Raw genomic sequence first — 25,500 nt, forward strand, 5'->3', positions numbered from 1 at the left:
TGAGAAACAACTTTGACTGATCTTTTGTTTTTGGTTGGTAAATTTTTTTCTATGAGTATGAGGTATGTCATCACATTACCTTAATTTTTATTTTTTTAAAATACTTTTAATTGTGAATTTTTAGGCATAAGCAAACAGCTGGAAGGAACCATACACCGGGTCTGAGGCCTCAGGACCATAGTCTCGGGACACCAAGGTCAAGTGCCATAATGTTGTTTACAAAGACAATGTTCTATACCCTACTTGATCTAATGAACAGTCATCTAAGATGCAACTATTGGCCTCACCTCAGTTCACGGAAAGCAGAGTGATGAAAATTGAAAGATGAAAATGATTAGTCTAATGGACTAATGAACCACACAAATATAAATTTCCACAACCCTGAGACCAGAAGAACTAGGTGGCGATCGGCCAGCACTACCAATGGCTCTAAAAACGATCATATTAGAGGGTCGTGTATAGAGTGGGAGGAAAATATGGGACAGAGCTCAAAAATCATAGAAGAGACCACACTTCTTGGATGGACAGAAACTAGTGGGATCCATAGCAATCTTGCTGTGAGGAATCACTAAGAGGCCGAAGAAGGGAGAGTGTGAAGATGGGGCAGGAGGAAGGTAAAAGGAAACAGAGGAAAGATCTAGGAAGCAAAGCTACAGATAGAGGTATAAACTTAGGTGTGTACATATGTAAATTTATTCATTCATAAAAATAGAGGTATTGACCTATATATATATATATTTATACGGCAAGACATTGAGATAGTGGATGGACTTTGGGCCTCTGCTCAAGCCCTCCCTCAACCCAAGAACACTTTGTTCTAACAATCTGGCATTCTGTGATGCTCACCCTCCTGGCAGGATTGCTGAAGACAAAATGGGAGCACAAGCAAATGTGGTGAAGAAAGCAGATGATGCCTGGCTATCAAAAATATAGTGTCTGGGGTCAGCGGTCATCTAGCAGAGAAGCAACAAGCCCATATAGAAGAAGCACAGCAGCCTGTGTGATCCTGAGGTGTTGCCGGGACCGGGTAACAGGAATCAAGACCAAAATCAAACAAACAAACAGAAATTTATTGTTGAGAATGAGGCTGGTTGGAGCAGAAACCCAAAAATCATCTGTAGACAATGGGATGTCCCCTCACAGAAAGGTCACAAGGAAGGGATGAGTCAACCAGGGCGCAGTATAGCAGTGATGAAACACACAATATTCCTCTGGTTCCTTGAGGCTTCCTCACCCCCCCATCATGACTCCAGTCCTGCCTTCCACTTTGGGCTTGGCCTGAGCATGTGAACAGGTACAGATAAGAGCTCACGACACATGGAATCCATGTCAGATAAATCCCTCAGGAACGGAAATGGGAGTAGGGATACCAGGAGGTAGGGTAGGCTGAAGGAGGGAAGGAAGAATTGCAATGATTAACGCATAACAAAACCGCTCCCTCCGGTGGGGGGGTGGGGGGAGAACAACAGAAACCATGGGAGAAGGGAGACAGCAGTTGGTGTAAGATATGAAAATAACAATAATTTATAATTTATCAAGGGGTCATGGGGAGGGGGGAGAGCTGATACCATGGGCTCAAAAGGAAAGTAAATGTTTAGAACATAATGAGGGCAACATATGTACAAATATGCTTGATACAATTGATGTATGGGATTGTTATGAGCCCCAATAAAATGATCTTAAAAATAAATTAAAATTAAAAAAAGAAACTAGTGGGACTCCTTAGTCACCCTTGGGGTCTGAAACTAAACTCATCTCTGTTTGCATTATCAGCCATTTAAGATCCAAAGGGCAGAATTTACCCAGTGACAAAGTCCCCAGAGTTAGGAGAGAGGGAATGAAAACAGGAAACATAGGGAGGAAGTGGGCTAAGTGAGGGTGCATTGAAGGGGATTCAATGATGAGCTGAATGAGAATGTGTATGAATTGTTGATTGTCAAACTAAGATTTGCTCTGTAAATCTTGACTTAATTCAGTTTCTTTTAATAAAAGTATTATTTTCCTGCTAATGGACTATATTACTTCTTAACATATTTCATAATGTCTTGTTGAAATAGGATACTTTGGATATGCAGTAACTCTGGGAATCAGATGATGCCCCCTACACGGTCTTTGTTGTTGTCTCTTGGTGTGGGTTTTAATTGCTTGTTGTTTTACCTTCTTTTTGAAAAGTTTTTTTGTAGACTGTATTGTTTGACTGACCAAGAATACAGTTTCTTTGTATCGTAGCTTAGTGGACAGCTAGTAGTTCAACAGAGATTTCCTTAATATTTAGTGCCAAGTGCCAAGAGAGGAAGAAGAAAGACTCCCCAGCTACTCTGAGATTGACTCTATGTTGAACTTCTCCAATGATTAGCCGTGCTGTTTGCAATTCTACCTAGCTTTTGCTTCCCACTTGTTCTGAGCTTAAAGATTAGCCGGCGGAGAAAACCTCTGTAGTCACTTATGACTACATTATAGACACGTGTATGATTTTCTAATGGGGGACCTTTTCAAAGTGCCGATTCCTCCAAAGAATTTTCCATTGCAGTTTTTTTTTCCTCCTAAGCTTTTGACTTTTTGATTCTTTGTCTCAGGTGGCAGAAACATGTTCATTTGCCTTTCAAAGTCTCTGACGAACATCCTACACATAGCTGCTTTTCAGCTCGGAGAGTTGATGCAAAGGCAAACCCCTTTACATCCTTCAGGGATCCCTAGGCAGGTCAAAACAGACAAATACAATTTTGTTGGGGGGGGGGGAGCAAGCTCATTTCTGCTCCCTCCCTGCATAATAACCTACACTCAGAATGAAAGTTGTCAGCTTCAAGACTACGGCCAAGCTGGAGAGGTTGTGGTGTTTTAAGGGTACGTTAAAGGGTCACAAGGTTCTCCTAAAATATTTTAATGGCTTTTCTCTTGATTTAGTGTTCATTTGATGGTTGTACTCTTTGGCTATCTTCCAGAGATTGGAGAAAGTTGATGCTGACATGTTTTCCAGTGTTTCTGAGGAGGGACTACTTCCCAGAGTTTCCTCTCTATACTCACTGCCATCGAGTGGATTTTGACTCCTAGTGATCCTACAGGGTAGGGTAGAACTGTCTCTGTGGGAGTCCAAGACTGTATCTCTTTATGAAAGTAGAAAGTCCTGTTTATCTATTGAGGAACTGATGGTATTTTTTGAACCGCTGACCTTGCTGTTAGCTGCCCCACATGCAACCCTTATGCCACCAGGGCACCTCCAAGTTCCCTACTGATATCACTTTCTTATATGAGTGATGTTTTGAAGTTTAAATCTTTAGGTTTATATCATTTTTTTTCTTAGAAAATTGTGGACTCCCCTCCCCACCTGCCGCTGAAAGGAATAACAAACCAAGAGCAAGACATTAACTAGTCATTTCTCCAGCATTAACAAACTTTGTGAAAATCAATAAAGCAATTTATTTTATATATGCAAAATCAAAATCTTTTTGTTTAGTTAATTTTTTGCAAATTAATAAAAAACAACTGTTCCATATAAAGCTTTGTATAAACATCAAAGGAAAAAAATACACATTCGTTTTTCTTTCAGTGCTTCCAAAGCACAAAATGTGCAAGTCTGCCTGAAGACTTTCCATCCTTTTTACATGCAAAAAGGCCAGGTGGCAGGGCTTCGAACAGCCGCAAGTGCACTTCATAATGTCTCTCATCAAAATAGAAGGGAGTTGGAGGTAGATTGTTTTGTGAGTCCCCCTGCCCCCTCCCACAGAGAAATAAGTTACAGGAATGCCCTTCTTGTCTAACAAAACCCCCATAGCAGCTTCTTTACACTTCAATTCAAACTATCCTGAATCTTTCGTGGGTTCAAAGGCACAAGTAGGAATTGTTGAAAACTTTGTTTGGCATTCACAAGGTTACCAGTTGGAATCTGTGCACCCATTCCTTCTGAAGGACATCGTGTGAGCACCAAGTAGTACTCCCCTGACAAGTGGCCCCTAGTCACTCTGGGAATGTGCAGAGGGGCAAAGTTCTAATGAAGTAACCCTTATCACTTTGGTCATGGCAACAATGCTTACTGACTTGACATCTCCCTCCTTAAATGGAAACCAAGCCAACGCCTCACAAGAAAAGTCTTTGGGCAAAAACCTAACTTTAACTGACGTCGAATCATAAAACAAAAAAAGCTTCAGTGTCTTTGCACAGACGACCATTTCCTTGACTGCCACACTCTGGGAAGTTTCAGCAACGTGTGGTTCCGCTCGAGAGCACACAAGACTGGTCCTTGATCCTCACTGATCTTTGCGATAACATGCTGATCTGTTGTTGATGCGGTGAACTTTGTGGAGAAGGTAGTGGGAGTTAATTTTTTCGAGTACTTTTTCAAGGTACTGAATTAAAACGCGTCTTTTAAACCTGAAAATAAACAAAACATTTCAGCAGCCCAAAGATCCTTAAAACATCCATAATGTGCAAAGACCTGCAGGGTACAGGGCAATATAAAAGACATCCTCATGAAAAGATCCACAAATTGCTATGACGTTGATTCGGACTCAGAGCCACCCTAGGAGGGTCAGAGTTCAACTGTGCTCCATAGGCTTTCCGGTGGCTGGTTGTTTTTTCAGAAGTAGATTGCTAGCACTTCTAAGGCACTTTCTGGGTGGACTCAAAATGATGCAACCTTCTGGTTAGCAGCCAAGCATGTTAGCACAACTTAGGGACCCCCAGGGAAGGAAAAAGTCTATCCAATGCCAAGAATGCCAATTAAGGGCTCAAGTCTCCTGGACCTATGGGGAGCCTAGAAGGTACCAGGGGCTTGGATGTCGGAGTTAGATTTGTATGATCTAAATCTAAATGTGGCCAGAAACAGCATAAACTCTAAATGAGGGCCAGGATTTGGAATACAAAACAAAACAATATACAACCTGTTTCCAACTGCTTAAAAAATAGAGAGTTTCTCTCGACATTCACCTTGCTGCTTCCTTGATGGTAAATTCAACAAACTGTTTCTTGACTTCCAGAGGTCCTTGAACGTCTTCAAGCAAAGTGAAAATTCTTTCATATTCTGAAGGCATTAAAAAGAAAATCTTCAATATTGCTAAAACTATAAAGGGGAACCAGAGCTCCATTTTCAGGCAGTCTCAGCATTCTTCATGGGTGGAAAGTTAGGTATCATTTAAATTTTAGACCCATAAGTCAAGATATCATTACTTCTCTATGAAGGAAACTCTTATGAGCACTAATCAAATATGTGAGGCTGAATTATGGGTCTTAAAAACTGTCCATAATCCCTGGAACATATGCATATGTTTCTTTATATGGGAAAGGGGAATTTGCAGATATAATTAAATTAATGCGCTTGAGAGGGGAGATAATCCAGAATTACATCACAAGTATCCTTACAAGAGTAGAGTGAGGATGAGAGAGAAACTGTAAGGATGGCAGCAGGGGTCAGAGAGAAGAGAGATGCTGCATTGATGACTTGAAGAAGGATAATGGTGCCATGGGTCAAGGCGTCTCTACGGACTTAAACTTGCTGTGGTTGAGTGGATTCTAACTCACAACAGCACGGAGTGGACAGGGTAGAACTGCCCCCTTGGGATTTCCCAGGCTATAAATCTTTACAGGAGGAGAGAGCCTCATCTTAGTAGCCCAATACAGTTAGTAACTTACTCTCCTGCCAGGGCATCTAGGGAGGCTCCAGAAGCTAAAAAAAAGGCAAGGAAATGGATTTTGCTTTATAACTTTCAGAGGGAACACAGGTCTGCAAAGACCTTGATGGTACTCCAGTGACAAGGAATCCAGAATTATAACTACCAGAACTGGAAGAAAAATAAATCTGTGTTGTTTTAAAGCCAGGAAGTTTGTGGTACTTTGTTATAGCAGCAATAGAAACGAATACAGCCCATAGGGAAAAAGAAAAGGGTCTATTGTTTATGTATGGAAGAACCCCTCTATATGTAAACCAAATTCTGCCTCAAAAATGTTCTTAAGAGGTGGCTTGAACGTAGCGTAAACAATAAACATTTTTTATTAGTAGACCTTCTTGCACTACTTACTTCGTCCAAACTTCCGAACTTCCTTCATTAACTGGTGTTTTATATCCGCATTGATTCCCTGTGCCATAGCAGGAGTTATTTGGAATGGATTTGGCCCCGGTCTCAAAGCAGGCATAGCTGCGACTTGGGGGCCGTCTTTTGAGAGATTACAATTTACAGTGCCGCCTACAAGTGAATTAGTACCAGGTTTGTGAATCAGGCCATCCTTCCTGAGAAGAGTGAAGTCATCAGCTGGAACATCTGACTTGTTGGGGGGAATGCCATCGATTGCCACATTCATAGGCTTTGGAGGGACAGATTTTGATAGGCCATCAGGAACGGTTGGACCATTTTCCGTCTCCTCCTCATGGAAATCGTGAATGGCAGCAGCATCTGGAACACACATTAAGACGTTGAGCCCCAAGGAAGTGGCATTTCACCCCCACCCCCCATAGGTACATCTCTATGCTTCTTAGTTTTGAGGGAGTTCTTCATTTCATACAGCAAGACGACGTGCCCCGTGGAAATCGCAGAACCCTCAAATGGAGTTCTGGGAAAAATAATAGGACAAACCCACGTTCCTCCCTCCTTGGCACTCAGTATGTGCAGAAAGCCTGTGAGACAGTGCACTCAATCAGCACGTGCTCGCAGAACCCTGACCCTCAGGGGTGATCACCACCTGGTTGCCCTTCACAAGTTGCAAAGCTACCAGTGTCGTTTGATGCCACGACTTCTCAAAACCTCGTGGAAGCTGCCATCCTTTACTGAGCTGCAAGCCAGACAACGTGGGCTCAGTTCTCCACCTCTTTCTCCCTCAAGCTTACTGAGAAAAGAGAAGTGGCCGTTAGCTCTGGACACTCTGCCTCCACTCCATCACCAGGCAGCCCCGCCTGTACCACCCTCTCCCCACCCTTCACTTCCGTCTCAGAGATTCCAGTCTCTCTGCACGGAACAGCCTGGCACCTCATCTTCATGTAGGCGACCGTTCTGCTGCAGGCACTGGGCCAGAGCTGGGGTTCTGCCGTGAACAAGACAGACAGAAACAGTGCCCGCCCTTGTGGCTCTGACATGTCTGTGGGGAGCGGACAGCGAGGTGCACTGGGAGAGTAAAAGAAAGGAAAAGAAAACCAAGGTGGCAGCGTGAAGCCGAGTAAGGAAGAGCAGTGAGCATGGATGTGGTGGAGAGTAGGGGAGGGGCCTCAGTGGACAGGGCGGGTGGGCAGGGCCTTTCTGAGGAGGTGTGCTTTGAGCACAGCCCTGGAGGAGGAGAAAGAGCTGAGCATGTGCAGGCCCAGGGGCAGTGCTCCGGGCTGTGGGAAGGGCAGGCGCAGAGGCCACCAGGAGGGAGGGGGCAAGCTGCAAGCTGGGTGCACCTGAGGAAAGGGCAGAGGGGAAGGAGGAGCCCGGCAGGCAAGCAGCACACGTGGACGGGATCGATCTGCTCACCAACAGAAAGTGAGTTAGCTGGGATCAGGCATGAGAAGCAGGCAGGTCAGCTAAGGCACTGCTGTGGCAGCCTTAGGGCGAGGGCACGGTAAGACGAACTAGAGGGAGACAGGGATGCGGGGTCTACAGTGGCTGTCAAGTGGCCTGCTCTTGCTAGTGGATGGGAAGGGAGAGAAGTATAAAAGAGAAGCCACAGGTTTGGACCTGAGGCAGCAGGTGCCAGGATGTGTCCGAGCCAGCGAGGAACAGCTCACAGACCAGGTCCTGTGCAAGGCTTTTGGATTCTGTGGTCAGTGAGCTTGACATCCGTTTGGCAGTTTTTACACTAGAGGTATCTGCCAACACTGCAGCCCAGGGCTTCTCTGCCAGCCCACCCACAAAACCGTGAACAGATTGTTAACACTTTTCTCTGCACACTGATGGGTGGTGTCATTTGACTCAATTGGCAAGAGAGTGTAAGTAGAGCTAGTTTGGAAAGGGGAGTGGAGGAGTGTGGTAGTTACATAATTTCATGTTAACTTAAAGTGTTGGGGTGGAGTCTAGCCTGTCAATCAGGTCACAGCCTGATGGTATCTCCTTGTGGGCATGGCCTCTTCATAAGGAGGGTCCTGGGAACCTCCCCCCCCACTGCCTTCTCTGTCATCATGGAGCCACTCGGACACTGCGTGAGCCCTGGAGATGTGTCCACTGCCATTGAATCCATAAGACTTTGCACCCGTCAGCCAATGATGGTCCTGCAGTCTACATCATTGCATGTGGCTCCCTGAGTCTGAAAAGGGACTTATGGACTAGCATCAGACTTATGGACTTGAGTTTGACTGGGCTGGGATGTTTTCTTGAGCTCTCTCATATATCTTATATGAATGTCCTTGGATTTGTTTCTCTAGTCAACCCGGCCTAACATAGGGCGTTCAGTTTAAATATATGGATCCAGTTAAGCATCAGGTGTCTCCTACATACTTTAGTGGAGATCCCATGTAAACATTTGTATTTGACCTTTGTGTACAGGATCATGGCTGGAGGAAGGGGTGAGGTTGGAATGTAAATTATATTTGAGGCCTAAAGACTGCATGGGATGAGTTAGAGAAGGGTGTATTGAAGTCAAAAGGGCCAATGATTGATCTTGGGGGCCCCTGTAATCTATAGATGTGCAAAAGAAAAGAAACACACAGAAAAGAAAATGAAAAGGAGTTGCTAGTAATAGGGAAGAACTCTAGGAGAATTTCATATATGGGAATCTAAGAAGGCTCGTATAAACCAAAGCAAACCAAATTCACTGCCATAGAGCCAATTCCAATCTTTATGGGAACAGAAGGCATCATCTTCCTCCCTCAGGCTGTGGGTGGATTTGAATTACTGACGGTGTTAGTCCAGGTAGACTAGAGAAACAAATTCATAGACACTAATATGTGTATAAGAAAGAGTTTTATATAAAAGAGCAATTGTGTATTGAGAAAACATCCCAGCCCAGTCCAGATCAAATCCATAAGTCCGATATGATCCCATATGTCTGATACTAGCCAATAAATTCTTCTTCAGACTTACGCAGCACATGCAATGACACTGAATTCAGGAGGAAAGATCACACAGGCCAGAGGGTGGGAAGTCTTGTGGATCCAGTGGCGGTGGAAGCATCTCAGCGCTGGCAAGTGTCTCCACGTGGCTCCTCCAGCTCCAGGACTCTAGTGTAGCTTCATGTGTCTTATAAACAGAAATGTCTTTCAGGGAGTGTGTCTGTCCCACCTCCACTGAGCTCTTTATCTTTGTAGCGCCTCCAAATGAGGTCATCAAGCAGCAACCTGATTGTCAGGCTAAACTCCACTCTTTCCCTCTTAATAGCCTCAAGTTGGCACCAGATTATGTAACTACCACACTGACCTTGTGATTAGCAGCCCCAAACACAACCACTATACCACCAGAGCTCCTTATTGGGACCCCAAGGAGGGTGTAAGCAACCAGGGCAAGTACTGCTAAAGAATTCATGGCAATGTAAGCTGACATTCATGATTTGGACAGTTTGATCAGAGGTGAGGAGGCAGATGCCAGATGATAGTGGGTTAAGGTATGAACAGGAAGTAAGGCCAGGGAGTGCTGGCAGACCTACCTTCTGTTTAGCCCACCCTCCAACTGCCTTGGGAGTCTGCTTTGTCCTTCTAATGCTTGCTGCAAATGGCCACACCTTTGTTGACTTGCCCTGACAAAGCCAACTGACCATTTCTCCATCCCAACCAAATGAGCTACTGGTTAGTTATAGATCTTATTTCCTTTCATATAAATGGAACTCCTTGACGTATGGTCTCTTCTTTCCAATGGGCCTATTGTAACCACCACGTATGTGATTTAATACTGGTATACTTGAAGAATGAGAATGGAACACAAAAGAAAAGACTATAAAGGAAAATGCGATTGTTAAGGATATTCGTTCTCTATGGTCAATAAGGAATTCACACCATCGCGCTGTACCTGTTGGTTTTATGAGGTTTGGATAGGATGGGAAACACGTTGTTGAGAGCGATCCCTTTCTGCCCACGTGGTTCGTTACAGTAGGTGGTGCTTGGGTTTTCCTCAATAGCAGAGACATGCCCCGCCTTCTCTTAGATGATACAGGGCTGTTGGGTTCTCCAGGACGTTTCGCTTTGTTCTGAGGCCCTGCTACAAACTCATCTGCTTCATCAATCATCATTCCCTGCAAAACATCAAGGAATATAGTCCATACATGACAAATCCACAGTTCTCTCAAAACCGTCAAGTTTTTAAGAGATTATTGTCCTTCAGGGACAATAATCATTAGCATAAGTTTTAGTCATGGGTCAAACATTTATCACCCCTGCTAACCCACACTTTTTCTAAAGAAATGCCAGTCCATTTTAAGCCAGTCCGAAGCAAGGTTAAATACAATGTGCTATTCCAAACCAAATATGGTACCAAAAGAAAACAAAAAACCAAACCCACTGCTGATTGCAGCGCATAGTGACCCTATAAGACTTAGGCTGCTAAACACAAGGTCAGCAATTCAAACCCACCAGTCATTCCACTAGAGAAAGATGAGGCTATCTGCTTCCATAAATATCTATATCTCAGAAACCCTAGGGAGCCGTTCTACTTTGTCTTAGATCTACAAAGTCGCTGTGATTATGAAAAAAATGGTACAACCACAGCAAATCCAAAAGCTTGGGAAATGAACAGATATCATTTAAAAAATAGGGTAAATCCATGTTTACTTTATTGAAGAAGTGCATACTCATGTTAGGGCAGATAAATCCTATTTTTGGCTTAAAGTGCATCATTAGCAAATATTACCACTGTGAACAATGCTTGATGTAAACAATGAATAGCAGATAGACGGAGTAATTTGCTGAACTCCCAAGTCCATAGATAATCAAATATGTGCAACTTGGCGCCAGGCTGGGTGGGAGGAGTTTTTCACTGTTCAGGATACATGAAAGAAAGATGAGAGCCAGTAGTATAAAAGGTTAGCTTAACCTGTTCTCATCCAAGGATAACACCAGAACATGTCCTTTGTTATTTGAGTCAGATCATGGTAAAGAAATGATTTGTACCATGTGTTTACCCATTTTTAAAAGTGCAAAAAAGGGGAAATATTTTAATTGCTCATTTCCTATTTGCCGGGCACTGTTCTAAATACTCTACTTTTATCAACTCACTTTATCTGATACAAAACCTTATTAATTAGGTGTGATTGTTATTACTAATGTTAAATGAGGAAATTAAGGCCCAGAATGACGAATAAAGGTGCCAATATCACTGAAGATTAAAGTGGAATGTACTTTTGTGACAGAAGAGAACAATGACATATTCTATGCCTTAATACCAATAACTTCCATATTGTTGTTGTTAGGTGCCGTTGAGTCGGTTCTGACCCATAGCGACCCTATGCACAACCCTCCACGCTCCTGCACCATCCTCCTAGTTGTTCCTGTGCTCGAGCCCATGGTTGCAGCCCATCCATCTCATTGAGGGGCCCCCTCTTTTTTGCTGCCCTTCTACTTTCCAACCATGATATCCTTTTCCAGGGACCAGACTCTCCTGACAATATGTCCAAAGTATGTAAGATAAAGTCTCACGCTCCTTGTCTCTAAGGAGCACTCTGGCCATCCTGCATCCAAGGCAGATCATTTGTACCTTTGGCAGTCCTTGGTGCTGTCCGCATTCTTCTCCAGGACCGCAATTTAAACGCATCAATTGGGCTTTGGTCTTCCTCATTCAACATCCAACTTTCATATGCTTGTGAGGTAATGAGAAATATCATGGATTGGGCCAGACTCACCTTAATTCACAAAATAGTATCTGTCTTGTGCAGCAGATTTACCTAATGCAACTCCATCTTTGGTCTGTTGACTGTTGCTCCCAGGAACATCGATTGTGGATCCAAGCAAGATAAATTCCTTGACAACTTCAACCTTTACTCCATGTATTATGAATTTACTTATTCCAGCTGTGAGGATATTGGTCTTCTTTACATTGACTCACAATCCATATCGAAGGCTTCTATTCCTGATCCTCATCAGAAAGTGCTTCGTCTTCCTCACTTTCAGCAAACAAGGCTGTGTGATCTGCACATCTCAGGTTGTTAATAGCCTTCCTCCAATCCTGATGCCACATTCTTCTTTCCTAGATCGAGCAATTATGATGAGAGGATACAACCCTGACATACACCTTTCATGCATTTAAAGCATGCAGTGGTCCTTTTCTCTCTTCGCCCAACTGCCGCTTGATCCATGTACAGGTTCCACATGAGCACAATTAAGTGTTCTGGAATTCCCATTATTGTCAAGGTCACCCATCGTTTGTCATGATCCACACAGTCATATGACTTGGGATAGCCAAGAAAACGCAAGTAAACATCTTTCTGGTATCTCTGCTTTGAGCCTTGACCCATCAGACTTCAGCAATGATAGCCCTTGGTCCATGTCCTCTTCTGAAACTGGCCTGAACCTCTGGCAGTTCCCTGTCAATGTACTGCTGCAACTGCTGTTGGATGATCTTCAGCAAATTTTGCTTGCATTCAATATCAGTGATATTGCTCCATAGTCTTTTGGGTAGCCTTTCTTTGGAATGAGTAGAAACACATATGGATCTCTTCCAGTCACTTGGCCAAGTAGTTGTCTTCCAAATTTTGTGGCATAGGCGAGTGCGGGCTTCTAGTGCTTTATCAGCTGGTTGAAACATTCCAGTTGGTGTCTTATCAAGTCCTGGAGTCTTGTTTTTGGCTAATGGTTTCAGTGCAGCTTGAGCTTCTTTCAGCGCCATTGGTTCTTGCTCAGATCGCACCTCCTGAAATGGTGGAATGTCCACTAGTTCTTTTGGGCAGTGACACTGTGTATTCTGTCCATCTTCTTTGGATGCTTCCTGCATCATTAAATATTTTGCCCATAGAATCTTTCAAGATCACAACTCAAGACTTGCATTTTTTTCTTGAGTTCTTTCAGTTTAAAATATGCTGAGCGTGTTGTTCCCTTTGGGTTTTCTAATTCTAGGTGTTTGCACATTTCATTATGATATTTGGCATTGTCATCTTGAGCTGCCCATTGAAAGTTTCAATTCAGATCCTCAACTTCATTCTTTTTTCCACTTACCTTAGCTACCCTACGATGAGTAGCAAGTTTCAGTCTCTTCTGTTATCCATTTTTATCTTTTCTTTCTTTCCTGTCTTCATGAATGATGATCTTGATATCCTCCCACGGCTCATCAGGTCTTCTGTCATTAGCGTTTAATGTTCCAAATCTGCTCTTGAGATGTTCTTGAAATTTGGGTGGGATAAATTCAAGGTCATATTTTGGCTTTCGTGGACTTGTTTTAATTTCCTTCAGCTTTGTCTTGAAGTTACACACAAGCAACTTAGTTCCACAGCCAGCTTCTGGCCTGCTTTTAGCTGCTAATATCGAGCTTCTCCAGCCGTCTCCTCCCATGTATGTAGTCAATTTGATTTCTGTGTATTCCATCTGGAGAAGTCCGTGTGTACTATTGCTTTTATGTTATTGAAAAAGGTGTTTGCCATACGTACTAATGAAATTCCATTTGTCTTCATGCTTCAATGATCAAGTTAGCAGGCCTTCTCTCTCTCTCTCTCTCTCACACACACACACACACACACACACACACACACACACACACACATACACGAACATTCCATTAAGATCTCCAGTAAAACCCAAACCAAACCCAGTGCCATTGAGTCAATACGTATTATGTAGGACAGAGTAGAACTGCCTCATAGGATTTCCAAGGCTGTAATCTTTACACACTGTAACATCTTTCTCCTGCAGAGTGGCTGGCGGCTTCAATCCACCAACCTATCCATGAGTAGCTGAGCACTTAACCCCTGGACCACCAGGGCTCCCAGGATCTCTAATAAGGCAATTCAAATAAGGCAGTATCCTCTGTACCTTACATTTCATCTTCTACATACAACACTATGGAATATTCATAGATGAAACAGAGGGAATACATTTTGACTTTGATATTAAAGAAGGTAGTGTGTGAAATATTACATAATCCCACTTACGTAAATGATTGTGAATAGGCAAATCCATCGAGATAAAAGTTTGTCAGTGATTACCAGAGACTAGAGAGAAGAGGGAAATGGAAGTTATAGCCAAAGGGGCACCAAGTTTCTGTCTTGGGTGATGTAAAAGTTTTGGAAATGGATAGCACCAATGGAAGCACAGAATGGTAAGAGTAATTAGTACCACCGAATGGTACAGTTAAAATAGCACTTTTTGTTATATATTTTGCCATGATACTTTAAGAACAGGTTTTAGTGTGTGACAGTGGAAAAGACTACAGATTCTGGGCATGGAATAATGTGAGTTCACATTTTGGTTCTACCTAGTACTTGTGTCACTTCGAGCAAAGCATTTGACCAGTGTTAGCCTTGACTTATTTGTACTACAAGGTGGATAGTAATGACTTCGCGCAGAACAGCTGCAAGCATTAAATGCAATAATTCAAAACACCCCCTATTAGTAGGTACTCAGTAATGGCAGGTGCTAAGTCTGTTCAACCAACAAATTCCTGTGTCAGAAGACTCCTGCTTTCTATCCACATAACAGCCCCCGTGCAGTTTTTTTTATCTTTTAAACAGAAAACATCTGAATGCATTCACCTTACCAGAAGAAAAGAATTATTGCAAATAAAGGTTCTCCCCAACCCAAGACAGAGTCCTGTTCTAATGACTCTGTTGACATTTCTAACATAAACTGAACACCTATTTATTTTTTAGAAATCTGATGTTTCCTTTATAATGCCTCTGATGTTTACTTCTAACCTTTGATGGTTGAAAACATTACATATAAACTTAGAGATATAGTTTAATATATATTAACACATTTAGTACATATTACTACTAAGACATATTTTAAAAAGACAGTCATAAGATCAAGTCATCATAATTCAAACGTGTTATAAGTTGGGGGCTACTTTATATCACAGTTTACACAGAAATAGACAACTTACCTTCTTATCTTGTTTAAATGGATTGCCAAACGTATGAAGTCTTTTGGGTTGGTCTGGATCAATCTCTCGAAGTGGAGAAGGCAACGCCTTCAGATATTCCTGATAGTTGCCCATTTGTGCAACGGGAACACTATGAAGTGAATCTGCAAAAGTACCAGAAAAGAAATGGGTGCCAAACATCCGAAAGGCACGATCTCTTGGGCAGTCATGATCTTATAGTCCTGTCTCAGAACCAAATAGAATCTCAAATCTCAAATAGTACCATCCTATCCTGGCAACTACAATGTTCTCCCTTCATCTTAATCAGTCCACCAGTATTCCTGCTGCTAGACTAGAACACTTCTCGGGCACTTCAAACTAGGCTACCCTCCTTTATGACACTGTCCCAACTAAAAAATAAATATAACAAAAAACCAAACCTATTGGTTCCTTATTCGGAAGAAACTAGGCAGTCTCTTATTTGCCTGTGAAAGTTGGGTTTTCACTTCTTTGAGAATTTGATTGATCAACAGATTTTTCTTCCCAGAAAAGTCCCTTTTCACACAAAGCTTGGTGTTTACTTTGAGGGGAATTGTCTAAGATAAGCTTTGCTTACTTTAGTGGACAGATAACCCATTTAAATGTAACAAAATGGAACAGAAGGGCATTTAAAAGATGTCAATTATCCTGACTCCTCTTAAGTTGATTACCCTCATGTGGGGTTTTTTATTGAACTCATTGCGGTTGGAGGTGCAGTCCAGTGTTTGCACATGCAGTCTGTATTACAGCTTACATGTGGAGCACTCGGTGTACGGAAGGCTACAGTTTACAGTGAATGAAATCCCTAGATCCATTTTTGAGTCTCCACCTTGATCCAGACTTCATTGCATTCTTTCAGGGCATTAAGCAGCAACATGAGTAGCTGGGCAAAGTATGGGAGGCACCATGTGATTGAAAGTGAATCACTCCCACTCCACCGGAACCTTGGTGTCACACTGGGTTACTCTTTGGGCTGCTAACTGAAAGTTACACATTTGAAACCACCATCCTCTCCTCGGGCGTTGGGAGTTTTGAAAATGCATAGGGGCAGTTCTCTGTTTCTACAGGGCTGATATGAGCCAAAAGGCACTCAACGGCAGTGAGTTGTTGTTTATGGCTACTACTTCCCGAGGCAATTCAGGGAGGGGCAACTTCGTGCTACTCTGGATGGAATTTGGAGGACTAGGGTTCTCGTGATCATGAGTGCCAGGGTCAGAGGGTAGAGTACGGGGATCCCAATCGTGGGCCCTTTCCCATTTCTGTAGTCCCACCTGTGACTGCGTGATATCAATCAGTCACCCATCATGGTTGTGTGTCAGTTTCCCTTGGACTCCATATCCTACTTAAGGGGCAGAATTTCTGTAACTTCTTGAACGCCATGATGGCTTTGTGCTGACGGGCTTCCTTATTTTAGATGAATTGTTTTTTTGTCTTTGTCTTATCTTTGTCATGTTAAAGACTTAATAAATTGTGTCTCTATAAATTATATTTGAATTTAGGGTTTCAGTTCTCCTCTAGAACAAGTCTTTGGACACTGATAGACTTAACTTCTGCCACTTTCCAACCTGAAAAAGTTGAACAGATTTTTAGTCAGTTGCTGTTACAATAAAGTGAGCATCAAAACAATCGCTACTTCATGGGGCTGTTTTGAGGATTAAGGGAAACAAATCGTGGAGAGTATAGCGTAAGTAATGATGAACCCATACTTCTTGCACTTGAGAAATACTGTGTCTGGGTAGATGTTGAGATTAGGTGAAACTACACAATCTAAACTTTAGAATTTGTGCAATATAAATGTTCGGACTAGACATTTTCAAAATCAAGGAGTGTGTTTCATTGTTCATTTACCTTCATCTTGGCCAACAATAAACTTGCGAGTTTTTAGCAGATTGGATCTCATTCTGGTTAACTGGTCTAAAAGACCACTACGTGGAATATCATAAGCATTTCTATATGTCTGAGGTTTCAAATCCTGTTGGGGATGAAACAAAGAATTTGTTACTCTTGATGTATGTAAAACAGAAATGTAATACCTAACCCTACTAAAAGGTTTTCTTTTCAGAAACATTGTATTGTGAACTGGGAGAAGGTGTATAGAGCAAATCAGTTTTCCATCCAACAATTTAAATCCATTTCTTTTCATGTCATTGATTGCAATCCCCACAATGAAATGTCACTCAGCTCACTTCTACCTTGTTTGTATTTCTCACTTCCTTTCCTCCTCCTTTCCTAACTTTTCAAACCAACTGAATGCTGTCCTTAGTCAAATGCTGCCCTTTCGATCTCAAATGCTTGATTGTTCTAAGGAGTGGATACCTCCCTAGTGTTGGTCACCTTGTAGAACTGTCTAGTGTTTGAATCTTGAGGGTGAGTTTAGTTCAAGGCCTGAAGGGTCACTAAAGATCATAGTCTCAGTGGTTCCATCAGTCTCTATCTACCCAGTAAGCCTGGCCTTTTATTTATTCAATAAATTATTTTGAGTTCGGGTCCACATTTTTCTCCCTCTCAGTCCCACAATTTCTAATGTGATCCCTTTATCTCATAAAGTTTATGAGCACTTGGTAGTGGTAGCTGGGCACCACCTAGCTGTTCTGCTCTTAGGGTCCTAAAGACAAATCCGTATGATCCATTAGTCTTTTGGACTAATTGTTTCCATGTGTCTTTGATTGTGGCTCTCAATCTTCCTAATGCCGCGACCCTTTCATACAGTTCCTCATATTGTGGTGACCCCAACCAGAACATTATTTTCGTTCCTACTTCATAACTTCATTTTGCTACTGATATGAATCGGGCAACCCCTGTGAAAGGGTCGTTTGACCCCCAAAGGGGTCGCAACCCACAGGATGAGAACCACTGCTTTAAAGGCTTTAAAAACTCACCAAAGGAGGATGTAGAACATTGTCATTGTGCACTATGTTCCGAAAATCGACCTAGATGTCCTTCAAGCCTTGCTAAAATCTTAGTAAAGAACTTCTCCAATCAGTAAAACTGACAACAGTAGAACTTCCCTGGTGGGAGATTTCTACTTGCTGGCCTTGGTCTTCATTCGAATACATCTACAAGGCATTACAACCTGAAAACTATCCTTTTTCAAGTATGTCATTGGAAACACGAAATTCTGAGATGTATGTTTGCCTTGCATGTCTAGGGTTTGTTTTCTAGATTTCTCGGGCAGTCAGAGAAGTCAGTGAGCCACTGGGATCTCCCTTTGAGAAACAATGGTTGATCCCCTACAAGCAGTGCAGTTACTGTATGTATGCATTTACATATAACGCATGCATGGAAAGAATGCACATAGATATACGATGAACTAACGGGTGAGGGAGTTAAGCGGTTTGCAAAATACATGGGCTATTTGGCTTTATACATATGGTAGTTGATAAAGTAGTGCTGAGCTGGTCGTCCTCTTCCCAGGCTGCCCCAGAACCCCACTTCTGCTCACTGTGAGCTGCTTCTATGGGATTTTTTTTTTAAGCAAAAGGGAAGAAATTTATTGGAACCCATACGGGAAACCCTAGAGGGGCCCAGCATACCCTACTGAGTAGGAATGCCCAGCAAAGGGTCATACCATCACTGGACCCCCCCCCACCCATGTCCCAGAGGGATTCCCCTTGAGCCAAGCCCCAAAGCCCCAGGACTGGCTGGGCATGGGGACGGCTTCTATGGGAATTCTTGCTGCTAGGCGTTTCTTCTTCCAAATCCTCCTTCCTTCCCTCTTTGCCCTCAAAGGTGCAAGATCAGCAATTGTAGTATGAAAGCTTCCTTTGCTTCCTCCTGCTTTCTCTCCCTTTTTTCCCCAGGGGTATGATTCCCCCCAAATATCTTGTACTTTAAATTCTCGATTGATGTCTAGAAGCAGGCGCATCCAGCCAGTCAATTCTTAAATGGGTCAATGAATAATTCCCAAGTCAAGGATAGAAATTCCTTTAGGACATTTATAAGTACAGTTTGTTACATCCAACCACTATTTCCAAACGAAACGAATGTTCAAAGATGCAAATGTATCTGATAAATTCTAACAAATAGAATCTATTCACAGCACAATGTACCTTGTTTAAGAGTCCGATTTGGAAGCCAGCAAAATCTTTGGGACTCAGTTCTGCCAGTCTCAGGGCAGTGTCGCCTGTGATTTCATTCAGCAGCTTTCGGACATTTGGACTATGAGTCAAAGCCAGTCCACCTCCAGAATGATTGCTCACTTTCATTCCAGTTTCCTGGGGAGGTTTCTTTCCTACTGAAGCAAGTATTCGTTCGGACTCTAGTTTAGTCTAAAAGGAAAGTAGAAGGTGTGTTATGAAAAGACCTATCCTATCACTGTCTTTTTCATGATTTAAGAAAGATAGTAATACTTTTAGAACCCGACATACCAACTTTTCTGTTGGGAATCACAGAAAATGGGTAATGACCATTTCCCTGGGCTTCGTTGTACTACTACGGCACACACAGAGGGGAGAATAGAGGGGCCATTGACTTTCATATTTTTTTTCTCTTGTCTAGTATCAAAATATGATTGAGTCATGGAGAAAATGGAAATCAGGGATATAAATCCCTTTAGGACAGTTATAAGTACATTTTGTTTCTGTAAAAACTAGCCTAAGTCAATATGTTCATCTTCAGCCCAGGCAAAAATGTTTTAAGACCCTGTATTTACAAATTCAAACTAGTGCTGAAATTCAGGCTACATATAGATTGGCCTTATATCTGAAAAAATTAAATGAGGTATTTTCAATTTCAGACTAATGTTTCATTTAGTAGATTGGGTGATGTAAATGATTTATAATGGGTATTCATTAAGTTTCCTACTAACTTACATAGAAAAATCCCCTTAATAAACAATATTGTCCCATATTGACTATTATTGCTTAAAAGTAGCAATTGTAGCAACATACTGTATATTGAGCATGTTTTGTTTTGCATACGTCAGTGTGAGTTCAAGAGACAATGATGACATAGAAATTTTCTGTCCACATAATCACAAGGTAGTAATGGTCTTTCCTTCTTCTCTAGAGGTAGCACTCCACCAAAAGTCAGTAAGTCCAAAATAATTATGGTGTCCTCAGGGTTTGGTCATAAATATTTATTACTATGGCCCAATTATTAACATTAAGTAGAGTTTGTTCTCTTTTAAAAAAATTCTTAAGGCATGAAAAATAGGAAAAGATCAAATGAAGGGTCTGTTTCCTTAAATGGTCTTGGAAGTTGATTTACAAAAATATACAAACACTGTATGCTAGATTGCCCCAGAACTTAGATTAGTTTCAATTCCGTTTACTATTGTCTCTTCTGGCCATGCTCTGCTGCAAAAGCCTTAAAGGCCCAAAGGTAAGCATCAAATAAAGAAAATAAATAAATGAATAATCAAAACAAAGCACCGTCAACAATAACAACAACCAAAGTAAAACCTATTAGCAGGAAAGAAAAAAGGGGGTTAAGGGGACATTTGATAGATCAGAAATCTGAGTTTGTCTTTATTTTCCATTTCACTTATGGCCACACTAGACTGGTAGGAGCTAGTAAACTCCAGATTGTCCTTTAAGTTTGTGCCAGTTTCTAGCACCGTGTGCCAGCATCCCAATTGTGCAGTCACTTTGGTTCTTTAGTGAAATCTGTCACTTTGCTCACTACTCTCTCTTTTCTAGGGTTGTACAATCTCCAATCATCTCCAGCTTGAAGCAGTAGAGTCGCTGTAAGTGCTACAACTGTGTCCTACATTTGTACATAAGAAGAAAGTCAAACTGCAGCATTGGTTTGTCATCTCACATAATACGTATGTATGGCCATAAAACTCTAACTTGGTAGTTCTCAATCATTTGCACCCTGCAAGAATGGGCTAAGTAGAGGTGAGAAGTATGATCAGGAGGGGTGTGAGCGAGTGAAGAATGAGTTACTAATAGAGAGGGGCAGGCAAGGGACAAGGAGAACAACAAAATATGAACTGGGGGGATCAAAGCACTCCTTTTTCAGGTCCCCTTGGAGCCTACCACCCTCCAGTCTGAGGAACATTGGTCTCGGCCCCCTCCACCCCAGAAAAAAGGATAGGCTAGGGAGGGACATTTATTCATCAGCTAGCATGTGAGTGTGAGTCTTTCACATGCCTGAAAATGACACATATTTCAGTGTGGTGACCTAAAAAAAAAACCAGAAAGAAAATAAAGAAAAAAAAAAGAGATGCACTAGTCCAAAGTAATTTGAGGAGAAACTAGATTGAGTAGAGACAAAAATGCGATCCAGGAGGCCATTCTCTTAAGCCTCTTCCCCTCTTAGGCCACAGAATATCCACCAGCATGTGGGCAGGGCAAATGGGCAAGCAAAAGGAGCAATGGCACAGCATCAAATGATACTGACGGACCCTTAACTGCAGGTTAACGGTGAAGCTAGAAGCCATAGAGAATCACATTATTACTAATCCATAGAGTGTAGAATATGCATACACATTTAATTTGAAAATTACAATTACACTGAAGAATAAGGAAATGCACTTCTGAGGGCAAAGGAGTTTTGTTTGTTTGTTTTTACCAATACTACCTGTTGGCTGAGTTTTTTAAGGTAAGAGATAACACTGTAACTAAGTCCACAATCTAAATTATCTGATATCAGATTTGGAGCTCCCATCATCCTTAGTGCTTTCTTTAATGGCTATAAGGAAACAAAATACACAACAGTAAGAATAGGATAAATCTTCAAATACTCAAAGTTCAGTTACAAGGGGCAAAGGGACATGAGTCATTTCTTAGACGTCAAGGTGCTACACATAAAACCAAACATGGAACATTAAAAAGTGGGAATGAGAAATAGCAGGGAAGTTAGGAGCAGAAAGTCCAAAAGAAAACAAACAAACAATAACAACAAAAAATAAACAGCGGAGAGTGGGATCAGAAGAGCAAGTAACAGCAAATTCAAACAACAGGTAAATTGCTTTCAGTCTTAAGTCCCAAGCCCTGAAATCATTTTACAATGCATTTTATCGTGCATCCCGTTCCTGCCATGGCAAATCTTAACACACCCACATTCTCCTCCCAGTGACACCAACAGTACCAGGGAAGGCTCGACCTTTTCACCTCTAGAAACTTAGATGAAAGCGTACCCAGTGAACCTCTGGAATGAGTTTGGTGGTCTGAATTTAGGCTCTGTTACCTGTTGCCGTAGAGTTGAGTTTGACTCATGGTGGCCTCATGTGCTGCAAAGTACAACTGTTCTATAGGGTTTTCTTGGCTGTGATCTTCTGGAAGCAGACTGCCAGGTCTTTCTTCCACAGTGCCGCTGGGGGCATTTGAGCCACCAATCTTTGGGTTAGGGGCCAAGATTAAATCACTTGCTCCACCCAGGGGCTTTCAATTAGATTGCCAGTTCAAATATGATCATGAATACTTTTTTTGTCTTTTCAAATTGTCAAATCCAAAATGAGACCAAGTCGATCTTTATTCTCTGAGGTCTCTCCCCAGCACCCCCACCTCTCAGTCTCTGTAACCAGGGTTCACAGGCAACAAGTAAATGTGCTGCCTCCTGAAAATGGTTCTGTTTTCAGAGGGAAACCACTTATTGAGAATTTCTAGAGCTAAAAAGGGTAGCTGATGTCATACATGAACACAGATCTATTCATCCTTGAATTCCAAATTTAGGATCTCATAGGGTTAGTTGTAATAAGAGAAACAGACATACGTTTGATGAAAAATAACTATGGCAGTTAAAGTAAGCAACACACCCAGTTTTTTACCCCCTCGTTTTGTGCTGCCATGACAAACTCTTACACACTGATATTGAGAAGATCATGACAACACAAATCCTTGTAAAATTAACAGATAACTATTTTATTTCAGGAGTTAAAGCTTGCAATCAGAGCCACTGTTTCTAGCGTGAATACATACATACACACAAATACATACTAATAAGAAGTATGGAGGCAGAGTTTTTAAGTAGCTGTCAAAAGCCTGTCGCCACTTCAGATTTGGCTTAAGCTTGTGAACTTTAAACAAGTCATCTGCAATAGAAAATCAAGTAAGACATCACATTATTCCAGTCCCGTATGCCAAAAGTTAAATCAAGCAACGTACATCTTATCACAGCATTTACGCGAAATCTCCATTTTCAGTTACAGAAGGTGACCCTTTCATTGGGGTTTCTTCACTGATCTGGGGTGTTTGGTGGTCGGTAGTATTTATTAAAATGCTATGGAACCTTTCTCTAGGAAGGAAAGTATGTTCTCAAATGCTAGGGATTAAACTGTATCCCCATAAAAGATCTGTTGAAGTTTTGAGCCCTGTGAATATGAATTCATTTGGATACACGGTCTTTCTTTGAAGATGTTAAGGTGCCCTAGCAGAGTAGCCGCTCCCCAGAAGATGAGGCCTTCTGCTCCTGAAAAGACTGTCAGCCTCGGAAACCAGCAGGGATAGCTCGACTCTGCCTCGGAGGGCCACAATGACTCACAATCAATGGGATGGCAGCTGATTTGGTTTTTGAGTTGAAGATGTTATCGGTGAAGGTACTCAGGTCACAATGGAGTCGCCCAAACAAGCAAACTAACAACAGCCATCAAACCCGCTGCCATCCAGTGGTTTCCCAACTCCTAGAAGCCTCGGGAGCGTTTCCAAGACTGTTCCTCTTTACAGAAGGAAGATCGCCTCATCATTGTCCCTCAGAAGCTCTGGTGGAGTACCAGAGTGCGTCCTAATCTCTTCTCAGTGGTTTCTTATAAAACGAGAACGTGCACATGGAGACAACGTCCCGCAGCACGAGATGCTATATGAAGATGCATCTAAATGCCAAGGAATGCCACGAAACACCCAGGACCACTAGAAACTGGGGGGGAGGGGGGGGGAGGGTGGTGGCGGCGGTGGAGATCTTCTCCTGCAGTGACAGAGAAAGCATGACCTCTCCCACACTATGAATCTGGATTCCTTGCCTCCATAACTGTGAGAAAATAAAAGTTATGTTCTTCAATACCACCCGCTTTGCGGTAGTGTGTTCTGACAGCCTTGGAAGCTAAGACATTAAGTTATACTTTGCTCTTCTATCTGTGAAGCCACACAAAATGTAATAACATTGACTCTGATCCACCTGACTTTTGTAAACTGTCACTTGTTCTAACTCTACTCTAACCCACTGTCATTGGCTGATGGAATAGCATTTCCTTTCTTTAAACATAGATGGTGCTGTATTCTTTTTTGAAAGGCTAAGGTGGAAAGGCTTTCCAAAGTACATCAGAAGGGTGTGTGTGTGTGTCATGGGGAGTGGGGGAGGGCTGATAGCATGGAATTCAAGAAAAAGAGAATGTTTTGAAATGGACTGTGGTAGCAATTGTACAATAGTGCGTGATGTGATTGAACTATGGAATGATATAATATCTGTGTTAGCTCCTAATAAAATGGTTTGTGGGGGAAAAAAGAAAGAACAAAGCTAAGCCTCTAATTTCCAGGCATTGATGGCAAACTCTAAATTATCTTTCGGATTTTCCTTAATCTGTTCTTAAAATCCAAAATCAAAATCAAAATCAAAACCCTCACCACCATTGAGTTGATGCTGACTCACAGCGACCCTATTGTGAGGGTAGAAATGCCCCTGTGAGTTTCAGAGACTGTAATTCTTTACTGGAGTAGAAAGTCCTGCTTTTCTTCCATGGAGAGGCTGGCGGTTTCAAACTGCGGACCTTGCGGTTAGCAGCTCAATGTGCAACCACTATGCCACCAGGGCTCCTTAATCTGCCCAAACTGTACTTTAAGTTAGTCGTATTTCCCCCCCTCACTTCATTTCTTCAACCTTTGAAGTCAAGCACTGAGTCACTTTGTGTCTTTCAAATATTATTTAACAACTAACTGAGTGATGGCACGAAGAATAGCATACAGTGGTGCTCAATTGAAGTTCCAAATTTCATGTGACCAAACATGTTTCTGGAATACCATGTGCATTCATGTAACTAAAGGTACTTACCCCACGTGCTATAGACATCACAGATATTATAAATTCATCCTGTTTTGGTTTTCAGTTATTGGTTCTTAGTTTAAAAAAACCAAACCATCCCTTTGCCACATGCATGCTTTCTGTACAATTATGGCTGTTTTTAAAATCCTGAATGATGTTTTTCAAATATCAGTTAGTTAAGCAACTTTATATTCTCTTCTTTTCACTGCTAAAATTAAAATTAATCACTTAAACTGACACAAATGGAAAGGAATTTACAGTCATGAAATGGAGGTCTTTTGTTCTTTTGCTACAGAAACAGTGAAAGGATCTGCAGAGAGTTCTGCCTCATTACTGCAAAGAGGCACTTTACAGACCATTCATATCTGTCCGCTTTCCCCTCACTTCATTGCTGTGACCTTTGAAATCAAGCATGTCCAGCCAAACTTTGGGTCTTCCCAATATTAGTTAACTGGGTGATGGAAAGAAAGGAACACGAGGCCCTGGAAAACATGTCTTTATGTGGCATCTGATGGGACTTGGGGCAGATTTGGGGGAGTAGCTGGCAAACGGAAATACCATGAGACTTCAGATACTTTTAGAGATTAGCTCGTCAGAGTTCAGCATACTTTCAATATTTCTAACAATGCCAAGTGCAATGATTCTATCCAGG

The 25,500-nt window shown here is 42.0% G+C and overlaps 1 protein-coding gene across 2 annotated transcripts in view; it reads right to left on the reverse strand.

The window, feature by feature from the left end:
• Positions 1 to 3,491: 3,491 nt before the first annotated feature.
• Positions 3,492 to 25,500, reverse strand: part of INTS6L (integrator complex subunit 6 like) — a 67,813-nt gene continuing 45,804 nt past the window's right edge. The window contains exons 10-18 of one of the 2 annotated variants that reach the window (XM_004713397.2): positions 22,814 to 22,908; positions 21,456 to 21,566; positions 18,980 to 19,198; positions 16,779 to 16,902; positions 14,913 to 15,055; positions 9,900 to 10,122; positions 6,012 to 6,383; positions 4,924 to 5,017; positions 3,492 to 4,368 (exon numbers count right to left, since the gene is read on the reverse strand). In XM_004713397.2, coding sequence (XP_004713454.1) covers positions 4,245 to 4,368; positions 4,924 to 5,017; positions 6,012 to 6,383; positions 9,900 to 10,122; positions 14,913 to 15,055; positions 16,779 to 16,902; positions 18,980 to 19,198; positions 21,456 to 21,566; positions 22,814 to 22,908 — 1,505 coding nt within the window. In that variant the 3' untranslated portion in view covers positions 3,492 to 4,244. The remainder of the gene's footprint in view (positions 4,369 to 4,923; positions 5,018 to 6,011; positions 6,384 to 9,899; positions 10,123 to 14,912; positions 15,056 to 16,778; positions 16,903 to 18,979; positions 19,199 to 21,455; positions 21,567 to 22,813; positions 22,909 to 25,500) is intronic. The other variant, XM_045288374.1, reaches the window with a different exon arrangement.

This window comes from Echinops telfairi, unplaced genomic scaffold, assembly GCF_000313985.2.
Source record: "Echinops telfairi isolate 266 unplaced genomic scaffold, ASM31398v2 ScPeMD7_20;HRSCAF=75, whole genome shotgun sequence".
NCBI classification, from domain to species: Eukaryota; Metazoa; Chordata; class Mammalia; order Afrosoricida; family Tenrecidae; genus Echinops; species Echinops telfairi.